Source organism: Scyliorhinus canicula, chromosome 2 (assembly GCF_902713615.1).
Source record: "Scyliorhinus canicula chromosome 2, sScyCan1.1, whole genome shotgun sequence".
NCBI classification, from domain to species: domain Eukaryota; kingdom Metazoa; phylum Chordata; class Chondrichthyes; order Carcharhiniformes; family Scyliorhinidae; genus Scyliorhinus; species Scyliorhinus canicula.
In genome coordinates, this window is record NC_052147.1 from 90773416 (window position 1) to 90785643 (window position 12228).

A 12228-nucleotide genomic window follows, 5' to 3' on the forward strand; every position below is an offset into this window, starting at 1 on the left:
TCATCCTTCTAAATTCCAACGAGTACAATCCCAGTCTACTCAACCTCTCCTCATAATCCAACCCCTTCAGCTCTGGGATTAACCTAGTGAATCTCCTCTGCACACCCTCCAGTGCCAGTATGTCCTTTCTCAAGTAAGGAGACCAAAACTGAACACAATACTCCAGGTGTGGCCTCACTAACACCGTATACAATTGTAACATAACCTCCCTAGTCTTAAACTCCATCCCTCTAGCAATGAAGGACAAAATTCCATTTGCCGCCTTAATCACCTGTTGCACCTGTAAACCAGCTTTCTGTGACTCGTGCACGAGCACACCCAGGTATCTCTGCACAGTGGCATGCTTTAATATTTTATCGTTTAAATAATAATCCCGTTTGCTGTTATTCCTACCAAAATGGATAACCTCACATTTGTCAACATTGTATTCCATCTGCCAGACCCTAGCCCATTCACTTAACCTATCCAAATCCCTCTGCAGACTTCCAGTATCCTCTGCACTTTTCACTTTACCACTCATCTTAGTGGTGTCATCTGCAAACTTGGACACATTGCCCTTGGTCCACAACTCCAAATCATCTATGTAAATTGTGAACAATTGTGGGTCCAACACGGATCCCTGAGGGACACCACTAGCTACTGATTGCCAACCAGAGAAACACCCATTAATCCCCACTCTTTGCTTTCTATTAATTAACCAATCCTCTATCCATGCTACTACTTTACCCATAATGCCATGCATCTTTATCTTATGCAGCAACCTTTTGTGTGGCACCTTGTCAAAGGCTTTCTGGAAATCCAGATATACCACATCCATTGGCTCCCCGTTATCTACTGCACTGGTAATGTCCTCAAAAAATTCCACTAAATTAGTTAGGCACGACCTGCCCTTTATGAACCCATGCTGTGTCTGCCCAATGGGACAATTTCTATCCAGATGCCTCGCTATTTCTTCCTTGATGATAGATTCCAGCATCTTCCCTACTACTGAAGTTAAGCTCACTGGCCTATCATTTCCTGCTCTCTGCCTACCTCCTTTTTTAAACAGTGGTGTCACGTTTGCTAATTTCCAATCCACCGGGACCACCCCAGAGTCTAGTGAATTTTGGTAAATCATCACTAGTGCATCTGCAATTTCCCTAGCCATCTCTTTTAGCACTCTGGGATGCATTCCATCAGGGCCAGGAGACTTGTCTACCTTTAGCCCCATTAGCTTGCCCATCACTACCTCCATAGTGATAACAATCCTCTCAAGGTCCTCACCTGTCATAGCCTCATTTCTATCAGTCACTGGCATGTTATTTGTGTCTTCCAGTGTGAAGACCGACCCAAAAAACCTGTTCAGTTCCTCAGCCATTTCCTCATCTCCCATTATTAAAACTCCCTTCTCATCCTCTAAAGGACCAATATTTACCTTAGCCACTCTTTTTTGTTTTATATATTTGTAAAAACTTTTATTGTCTGTTTTTATATTCTGAGCAAGTTTACTCTCATACTCTATCTTACTCTTCTTTATAGCTTTTTTAGTAGCTTTCTGTTGCCCCCTAAAGATTTCCAAGTCCTCTAATCTCCCAGCAATCTTTGCCACTTTATATGCTTTTTCCTTCAATTTGATACTCTCCCTTATTTCCTTAGATATCCACGGTCGATTTTCCCTCTTTCTACCGTCCTTCCTTTTTGTTGGTATAAACCTTTGCTGAGCACTGTGAAAAATCGCTTGGAAGGTTCTCCACTGTTCCTCAACTGTTCCGCCATAAAGTCTTAGCTCCCAGTCTACCTTAGCTAGTTCTTCTCTCATCCCCTTGTAATCTCTTTTGTTTAAACACAAAACACGAGTATTTGATTTTACTTTCTCACCCTCGATCTGTATTTTAAATTCCACCATATTGTGATCGCTCATTCCGAGAGGATCCCTAACTATGAGATCATGAATCAATCCTGTCTCATTACTCAGGACAAGATCTAGGACCGCTTGTTCCCTCGTAGGTTCCATTACATACTGTTCTAGGAAACTATCGCGGATACATTCTATAAACTCCTCCTCAATGTTGCCTTGACCGACCTGGTTAAACCAATCGACATGTAGATTAAAATCCCCCATGATAACTGCTGTACCATTTCTACATGCATCAGTTATTTCTTTGTTTATTGCCTGCCCCTCCATAACGTTACCATTTGGTGGCTGATAGACTACTCCTATCAGTGAATTTTTCGCCTTACTATTCCTGATTTCTTATGGTCTTGGGCCGAGCAGTTGCCATACCAAGCTGAGATGCAGCCAGATAGGATGCTTTCTATGGTCTATCTGTAAAAATTGTGAAGAGTCAATGTTGACTCACCAAATTTCCTTCATTTCCTGAGGAAGTATAGGTGCTTTTTTGGTGGTAGCATCGACATGGGTGGACCAGGACAGGTTTTTGGTGATGCTTATACCTAGGAATTTGAAGCTGTCGACCATCTCCACCTCGGCACCATTTATGCAGAAAGGGGCATGTATGACACTTTGCTTCCTGAAGTCAATGACCAGCTCCTTAGTTTTGGTGACATTGAGGGAGAGATTATTGTCATTGCACCATGCCATTAGGTTCTCTGTCTCCCACCTGTACACTGACTCATAGTTGTTTGAGATCTGACCCACTACGATCATGTCATCAGCAAACGTGTAGATGGAGTTAGAGCCGAATTTCACCACACAATTGTGTGTGTATAAGGTGTATTGTAGGGGGACTAAGTACACAGCCTTGTGGAGCCCCGGTATTGAGGAGTCTGACATAGGAGATGCTGCAGGGATGAGTGTAGGGTCAGGGAGATAGCGTCTGCTGTAGACCAGCTGTGGCGGTATGTGAGTTGCAGTGGATCAAAGCATTCAAGGAATTTGTGTCTCATGATTAACCTCTCGAAGCGAAGCATTTCATAATGCTAGACATCAGGGCCACTGGATGGTACTCGTTGAAGCATGTTGCCTGGTTGTTCTTTGGCACCGGTATGGTTGTGGTCTTCTTGAAGCAGGTGAGAACCTTGGAACAGAGTAGGGAGAGGTTGAAGATGTCCATGAACGCATCCGGCAGTTGGTCTGCACAGGGTCTGAGTGTACGATCAAGGACTTGTCAGGACCCGTTGCTTTCCGTGGGTTCATTTTCGAGAAGGCTTGGATACGTGATCCAGTGTTCCAGAATGTGAGTGAATGTGATCCCTGAGCCAATGTCCCAGACTGTAACTGAGTGTGATACCGGAGCTAGGGTCCCAGACTGTGAGTGAATGTGATCCCTGAGCCAATGTCCCAGACTGTAACTGAGTGTGATACCGGAGCTAGGGTCCCAGACTGTGAGTGAATGTGATCCCTGAGCCAATGTCCCAGACTGTAACTGAGTGTGATACCGGAGCTAGGGTCCCAGACTGTGAGTGAATGTGATCCCTGAGCCAATGTCCCAGACTGTAACTGAATGTGATACCGGAGCTAGGGTCCTAGACTGTGAGTGAATGTGATCCCTGAGCCAATGTCCCAGACTGTAACTGAGTGTGATACCGGAGCTAGGGTCCCAGACTGTGAGTGAATGTGATCCCTGAGCCAATGTCCCAGACTGTAACTGAGTGTGATACCGGAGCTAGGGTCCCAGACTGTGAGTGAATGTGATCCCTGAGCCAATGTCCCAGACTGTAACTGAGTGTGATACCGGAGCTAGGGTCCCAGACTGTGAGTGAATGTGATCCCTGAGCCAATGTCCCAGACTGTAACTGAGTGTGATACCGGAGCTAGGGTCCCAGACTGTGAGTGAATGTGATCCCCGAGCCAATGTCCCAGACTGTAACTGAGTGTGATACCGGAGCTAGGGTCCCAGACTGTGAGTGAATGTGATCCCTGAGCCAATGTCCCAGACTGTAACTGAGTGTGATACCGGAGCTAGGGTCCCAGAATGTGAGTGAATGTGATCCCTGAGCTAGGGTCCCAGACTGTGAGTGAATGTGATACCGGAGCTAGAGTCCCAGAATGTGAGTGAATGTGATACTGGAGCCAAGTGTGTGAGGCTGCGTGAGTGTGATACTGGAGCCTGTATCCCTCACTATGGAGTGGGTATGATAGATGTGATTCTGGAGCCCATTCAGTGCAGTAGGGGTTTCTGCGTTTTCTGAATTGATATAATTGTGTTGCTTTATTTGAAGGTCTTGGAGTCTGAGTTTAATTGCCATCAGTCCATCTGTTTCTCGGTGGTGAGGAAGGGCCAGCACCTGTACCAGCGGAGTATGGACGGCGAGAAGGAGGTGAGGAGATGGGTCGCTACCCTCCAGAAACAATGGCAGCAGTTAAAGGATGAGTTGTCAAACCGGAGCTCCCGGCTGCAGGCTGCACTGACTATAAAGCAGGTGAGATGTAGTGGGAGTGGAGTGGGGGAGGGGGGCACATTAATGAGGACATGTTAAACAGTTAAATATGTGAACATAACTATAGGAGCTGGAATATACATTTGGGCCCTTTGAGCTGCTCCACCATTCAGTAAGATCATCACAGCTGATCTTCCAAGATTGTTCTATGTCTCTTGGGTAGTGAACCTTTATGCCTCTTGTAATGGGAACCATTGTAACATCTTGTGAAAACTCACCTACCCGACATCGGCATTTCGATTGCGATCCAGTCGGCCACTTTCTGAAACAAACTCTTATTAAGTTTGTGACATGTCTTGTGGCTGACAGAAGTTTGAAACAAAGAAGAAAGAAAAGTACAGCTGGAGTTTTCATCAAATATTGCTAGTTGATTCTCGGGAGAGACCTTCATCAAGATTTGCAACACTCGAAACATCTTATGAGATTCAATGGAATGTCACGATCTGGATCTCGCTCTCGCTGGGCGAGATCCAGATGCGCACATTTAAATAACCATTAGGCTAATTTAAATATGCACTCGACAATTCACCTGAGGCCCGGGATTTACCGGCCTCTCAAAGCCGTGAGTCAGTCATGATATTATCTCGGGGGGGGCGGGGGGCTCGCAGGGGAGTTGAGGCCCCTGGGCAGGGTGGCGATCCTGGCACTCACCTTCACCTGGGCATCTTGGCACTGCCAGGGGGCCTAGGTGGCACTGTCAGGCTGGAAATGACTTAAGAGTGGCCTTGATGGGGAGTTCCTCATCGAGGCCAAAATAAACCGGCAAAGTACCAAGAAACACGCCGCTAATCGTGCTGTTCAGCGGACTTTAACTTGTGTCCGCTGAATTGCTCCTGTCTTTTCATCTCGCCATGTGCGTTGTGACTATTGAACTGGCTGAAATCATGTCATCATTCGTGGCTGGGATTTTCCAGTGCTGCTAAAAGTGGATGGGGTTTTGGCTGGAACACCAAACTTTCCGTTTGTGTTCACAACGGATACTGCCACGGACGAGACCGGAGAATCCTGCCCATTGTAGTTCAACAGCTGACTGCAGCGTGATAGTGACTGATGTAGCATGCTGGATATACGTGTGCATAACAATATAGTTCCCAACTCTTTACAGATAATGCAACAATATAATAGTTTGTCAAACATGGCTTGCCTTCGACAAATCCATGCTGACTCCTTGATTACCTTCCCATTTCTAATGCTTTGCTACTTTTATCTTGAATTATAGATTCTCAGGGTGGGATTTTTCCACTCTTCCTGCTAATGGGATCTTCCTGTCCCACCAAAGGCGAACCCCCCGCGGCGGGCTCCCTAGAGGTGGGATGGGGAAGTCACACAAAACAACGCAGACATCGGCAGGACCAGAAGATCCCGCCAGTGGCTAATGGCTAGATGCCCCCGTCCCTGGAAAATCCACCCTGAGTTTGTCTACAATTGGTGTTAGATTAATTAGTTTAGTTACCCAGTTTGTCTTACTCTCCTTCCTTGAATGGAAGTGTTACATCAGCTACTCTCCAGTTCCAAAGTGCACTTTGCATACTTAAATTTTTTTTTAGAGTACCCAATTATTTTTTCCAATTAAGGGGCAATTTAGCGTGGCCAATCCACCTATCCTGCACATCTTTGGGTTGTGGGGGTGAAACCCACGCAAACACGGGGTGAATGTGCAAACTCCACACGGACAGTGACCTACGATTCAAACCTGGGTCCTCAGCGCCATAGGCACCACTGTGCCACCGTGCTGCCCGCCACACTTTCCATACTTAAGAAAGACTGCAAAATGATTACCAGAGCCTCTATATTCTCACCCTGACTTCTTTCAACCGCCCAGGGTACAGTCATCACAATTCCTTAGCTCCGGTTCTTTCTAACAGTTGATTCTGTAGTTCATAAACAGTTCACTTGCAGCATCATTTAATAAATAATGCAAAATATTAATATATTTCTGACTTGCCTTCACCCTCCAGAACCAGGTTCTTCCTTGACCCCTGAATCTCATGACCTTTCACTATTCTTCTACTTTTTAGATCCTTAGAAAAACGTTCACTATTTTCTTTTTCATTATCTGCCGGCTTTTCGTCCCCTCCATACTGTACTTTCTATATATTCCTCAGCAATTTCTTCAGTATTGTTAGCCCCAATTAAATCATTCACTTCCCTTTTAGAACTCAGTTTTGCTCTGAGCGCTCTATTTATCCGTGGAATACAATAACTTCTGTCATGATCGAGTATGCACCTCTAAGGGTGCCCTCTGTTACGTTTTTCCCGAGGATAGGTCCTCACTCGGGTCTCATGGTTTAGCCGATTTCCCACTGTGTTCCTTGCGTGTGCTTGTGTGTGACAAAGATGCATCTGCATATGTGCGTGTCATGGGCACCCAAGAAATACCAAAGGGAAAACACAGAAGTGCAAATCACCCTGCATTTGGTGTCATCAATTGCTGCGGTAAATAATCGATGATTGAGAGCACAATGAAAGGTTCCAGTTGACTAGTTACTGTGAGCCCTGCTGTGAATGAGCCAGAAAGTATAGTGGGGGCGGCACAATGTAGTGTTTTGGCAGCATGGTGACAGTGGTTAGCACTGTTGCCTCTCAGCGCCAGGGACCCGGGTTCAATTCCGGCCTTGGGTCACTGCCTGTGTGGAGTTTGCACATTCTCCCCATGTCTGCGGTGCTCAAGTTACCTCCACAGTCCAAAGATGCGCCGGTCAGGTGGATTGGCCATTTTAAATAGCCCCTGATGCACTATCAATTATGAGAAGACGAGAGTAGGATGTAATCGAGGCGTTATTACACTGAGATGTGTGGCCTCCTACAGCAGCTGGCGAAATGGCTGCTGTACGGGGAGCACACATATTTATACTCCTCCTACTGGGCAGAGCCAGCAGGCAGGGATCTACGCCCGTACCTGTAGTACAGGGGCCTTACCGTAAAACACGTGTATATATATATACGGTGAGGGTGGCGATGCAGTACCCCCAGATCACCACAGAGTGGGATCCGGAGGCCAGGGAGATTCTCTGGTTAGCGGGGCTTACCGCGAGGGAGCAGCGCCTTACCGTATAGGGATGAATGAAGCTCTGAGTGCTCCCGGAGTCCTGAAGGCAGGTGATCTCATGCCCATTGACCTTCACCTTTGTTGAAGCAGTTGCGAGGTTGTGTAGTCGATACTGGTCAATCGTGACCGAGACGAAGACATGGCTGGTCGTCGGCGGTTGCAGGCGATGAGCGGCCTGATGAGGTGCCCGATGGGCAGGGGTCCTGAGTTGGGCAAGATGGCGGCACCCACAGGCCGCATGTGTCCTGGGGGAGGCAAGATGGTGGCGCCCTGGGGCTGCACGTGTCCTGGGGGACGCAAGATGGTGGCGCCTATTGGTCTTGGGATAGACAAGATGGCGGCACCCATGGGCTGCACATGTTGTGAGAAGAGCAAGATGGAGGCGCCCACTGGCCGCATGTGGTCCGAGGAGGGGAAGATGGCGGTGCCCACTGGCCGCGCGTTGGGAATGCCTGGACAATAGCGGCAATTGAGCGGGCCTGGCACACTGCAGCGAAATGTCCCTTCTTGCCACAGACCTTGCAGAGGGCGCTCCGCGCCGGGCAACGCTGCCGGGGGCAACGCTGCCGGACCCTCAATTCTGTGGCACACTGTGCATTTACTCTCTGAGACATTGGGGAATATCAGCGAACTTTCTACCTGATGCAGCTACATGTCAGACAGCCACATAAAGCCCACATTCAACCCTGGTGTGCCCACCATCTTGCATTATCCAATTCAGCAGCAAGAACTTCATGCTTGCAAACCCAGACCCCTTGGTGGAGATCAGTCCCTGTAAAAGGATTCTCGGTCTGTATGGGGAGTTTCACCAGGACCCGCTGTTCCTTTGTGAAAGCATTGTGTAGAATGATATCACTTTAATGAGTGTTGAGAACAGTAGAACATTTTAACTTCTAGTATAGTATTTACAGAAAGGATACCCAAACCTGATGGGCCATTTTCTGGTTTTATCCTTGAATTCCTGCATTCATGACTTTCTTTTTGTTATAGATAAAATGTTGCAGCTATGGCTCACTTAACGCAGTCGGACTCCCGAGTCAAAAGGCTGTGGATTCAAGTCTCACACCAGAGACTTGAAACAGAAATCCCATTGCAGTACTGAGGCAATGCTGCGCTGTCATAGGCACAGTCTTATCAGATGAGACCTGAAACCAGGTTCCCATCAGGCCTCTCAGGTGGATACAAGATCCCATTTCAAAGACACCAGGGACAATTTTGAGCCCACACTATCCGTATACGGGATCAGCAACACCGGTGCAAAATCCGGAGAGGATCAGAAAGCACGAATTTCTCCGGCAAGATCGCAATTTCCGATTTTCAACCCCCTCGCTGGCAAAGTAACGCAAAATATGTAGCGGGAGCCCAGGAACCACATTTTAATACATTAGAATGTCATTAGCGAGCACTCACTCCCCCACCCCTCATTGAACATTCATCAGGCTCCGGCACGCATTTCCAACAGCTTTACATAAACATGAACCTAGTCACCTCACTTCTGAAGGGGATCTCGGAGGTGTGCGCTAAGGTAGCCACCACCCTCCAGGGTGTTGAAAGTTCAAGTGGCACCGGAGGAGACCATAAGACATGGGAGCAGAATTAGACCACTTGGCTGATCAAGTCTGCTCCACCATTCAATCATGGCTGATATGGTTCTCATCCCCATTCTCCTGCCTCCCCCCCCCCATAACCCCTGATCCCCTTATTAATCAAGAACCTAGCTATCTCTGTCTTAAAGACACTGAGTAATTTGGCCTCCACAGCCTTCTGCGGCAAAGAGTTCCACAGATTCCCCACCCTCTGGCTGAAGAAATTCCCCCTCATCTCTTCAGTCTGAGGCTGTGCCCTCTGCAAGGATGCGGGAGTCATAGATAAGTTCATCTCGGGGGTGTGGGGTGCGGTTTCAGTATCGCAAACTCAGGGGCAGGAGCCACTTGCAGGCCTTACCTAGTCAGGGCGAGCCTTGCTTTACAGGGTTTTGAAGGCTGTCACACAGGCAGCACTTCCCGTGTCCTCTTCTGTCCATCACCAGTGAGGGAGTGCCCTTCCATAGTGGGAGCTGAAAAGTGGGTGGAAAGAGCTGAATACAGAGGGTCAGCATTGGAAGCGACTGTGAGGTTCTTGGGTGGGGTTCCATGAGAGGCCAGGCTGCAAGGACAGAGTTGGAGAATCAAGAATGGGGTGCATCTCGGCCTCATGAAGCATGAAGGCCCCCTCACTGTGAGGAGGATGACTGCAGTATGAGATAAATCCGACAGTCTGGCAGCAATGTGGGGACAGAGGCATTAAGCTACATGGAAGTTCAAATCCACATGCCAGGGAAGTTTGACTGTCAGGAATTAGTGTCGGGATGGATGGCTGTGGCTGATGGAAGGTTTGTCAAATCTGCAGCCCTTGTGACCCGGGAGAACGAGGGCGCCCTCTAGGGACATGTTGGTCATGCTAATTACAGCCTTCACTCGAATCAGCTGTGCCTCGTCTGCCACAAGAGGGAGTCATTTGCCTGAAATGCTACTTCACCCTACCTTGACTAGTCAATTGTGCCAATGAAATCTGCAGAACTACACATCAGTGCCACTGATTGGAGACAAGTTCATACCCCTTCGGAAGCATTGGCCCCAAGCTTTGAACTCCAATGCTCATACAAGAATAAACATTACACAGATATGCAAGGCATGATGATGATGTCTGTCATCACCCACATGTTCAAAGTCATGATGGGGAGCATCTTTGAGGTCCTCTGTGTGGATGGAGAAGTTGATCCCATGCATCCACTCAACTGCCCTTTCATCTAACACCAGGGTGGGGGGTGGGGAATGGTTGGGGGTAAAACGCCTTTGAGACTCTCGAGGGTCCACGTGCCTTATCCAGGTGGAATTGGGAGGGTCAACTGGCTATAATGTGAGGGGGAGGGTGTGAAGCTTAGTGGAGAGGCATTCACAGAGGGGAAAGCTCATGGATGGGTGTCCCAGAGGCATGGATGGTTGAGAGCCAAGGCAAGAATCCTCAATGTTCAGTTTGGTGTTATCTCCTTTTCAGTGCCTGATTCTACAGAATCATGGTGCTAGTTGAGTTGGCTTTCCTACTCATAACTATCGAGCAGCAGCAGAGACATCGAAATGCCGCTGCACATAGTCAGGACCAGCACCCTGCAGAGGAGATGGAGGCCAAGCCCGCAGCTGGCCTGGGAGCAGCACCACAGACGGTGGAGCCTCGTAGAAGACACCTCCGACAAATAATCCCCTGACGCCGAACATCATACCTGCAAATGTTAGAGCTTCAGTGCCGGAGAAGACCGGTCGGTCCTGGGGAAACAATGGACCACCTTTGCCCAGCAAGAGCTGGCATCACATGGAATGGGAGGACACCCACTGCCTGAGGCCCTTAAAGTTACCGCTGCTCTGAACTTGTATGTGAGCAGCTTGTTTCAGGTCGGCACTGGTGATCTGGATAGCTTTTCCCAATCAGCTGCACACAAGTGTATTCGGGAGGTAGCCAATGCCCTTTATGCGAGGACCCATATGTATATAAATTTGGACTGGAACCTGGAGAATCAGGACGCCCTGGGCTTCACCCACTTATCAGGCATGCCCCGGGTGCAGGGTGTGATAGCCTGCACCCACATGGCCCTATGATCTCCGTGACATTATGTAGGACTATTCATGAACCACAAGGGATAACACTTCCTCAATGTTCAACTTGTTTCTGACCACACAATGCGCAGGTGTGTTTCCAGGGAGGGCCCGTGACAGTTACATCTTGGAGCACTCTGAGATCTCAGCCATCTTTGAGGGAGAGCAGAGTCTGGAAGGATGGCTCCTCGCGGACAGGTGGTACCCACACAGGAGATGACTGATGATGCTAGTGTAGAGGCCACAAATATTTGCAGAGACTCACTTAAACATCACTTTGTTCATCAGCAAATCCTCCACCCTGCAATTTTACGGCGCCATGCTCCGCAAACCCCTGCCCACACTTGGCACTTCATCCCTGTGGAGCGTGAAAGTGTCAGCACTATGTCTCTCCTTCCCCTCACACTGATTACTCAGTACCGACACACTGCTGCTGGCACAGACCACCCCTATCTCTCCACCTCCCCCACCCCACCCTCCAGAGTATCAATGCTCAGGGCTCTCATGCCTGCCACTCTGTCCAGTGATGGAGAGGTTAAGGACAAATAATCCAGGATCCTGGTCAGGGCTGCCTCTGAAAATCGTGGTGCTGGCTTCCTGGAAGCTATTTCCTGAATTGGATTGGGAACAGGTGGCGTTTAGATGAAGCTCTCCACTGACTGAAAACTTTAAGTTGCCCAGGGGCGAGCAAATCAGCGGGAGGGCACCACCAGCATGGCCGTGATTCATGTGGTAAATAAAGAATTATTAAAGAGGTTCAATAATCGGTGAGGTTTGCCGCCAATGGCACTGGTGGATTTGCACTGATTTTCTCACTGGAACCGACAGCGGTAAGATTCCGCCCACTATTGCGGAGAAGACTTCTCTCTGGTGTCCTGGCCAACATTAAATGAAATGAAAATGAAAATCGCTTATTGTCACGAGTAGGCTTCAATGAAGTTACTGTGAAAAGCCCCTAGTCGCCACATTCCGGCGCCTGTTCGGGTAGGCTGGTACGGGAATTGAACCGTGCTGCTGGCCTGCCTTGGTCTGCTTTCAAAGCCAGCAATTTAGCCCAGCGTGCTAAACCAGCCCCATTACAATAACAGAATGGATGTCTGGAATCCTGCGGGTGTTGTTGATTTTATAGTAACTACTGAAAAGTAATGAATTGTCAATGCCCTTTGCGAT

At 48.4% G+C, this 12228-nt stretch overlaps 1 protein-coding gene across 1 annotated transcript in view; it reads left to right on the plus strand.

Annotated features, from left to right (window-relative positions):
- sptbn5 (spectrin, beta, non-erythrocytic 5) overlaps nt 1–12228 on the plus strand; it is a 332093-nt gene that overhangs the window by 40982 nt on the left and 278883 nt on the right. Inside the window, exon 10 of the mRNA XM_038790252.1 lies at nt 4162–4362. Within this exon, the coding sequence (XP_038646180.1) occupies nt 4162–4362 (201 nt within the window). The remainder of the gene's footprint in view (nt 1–4161; nt 4363–12228) is intronic.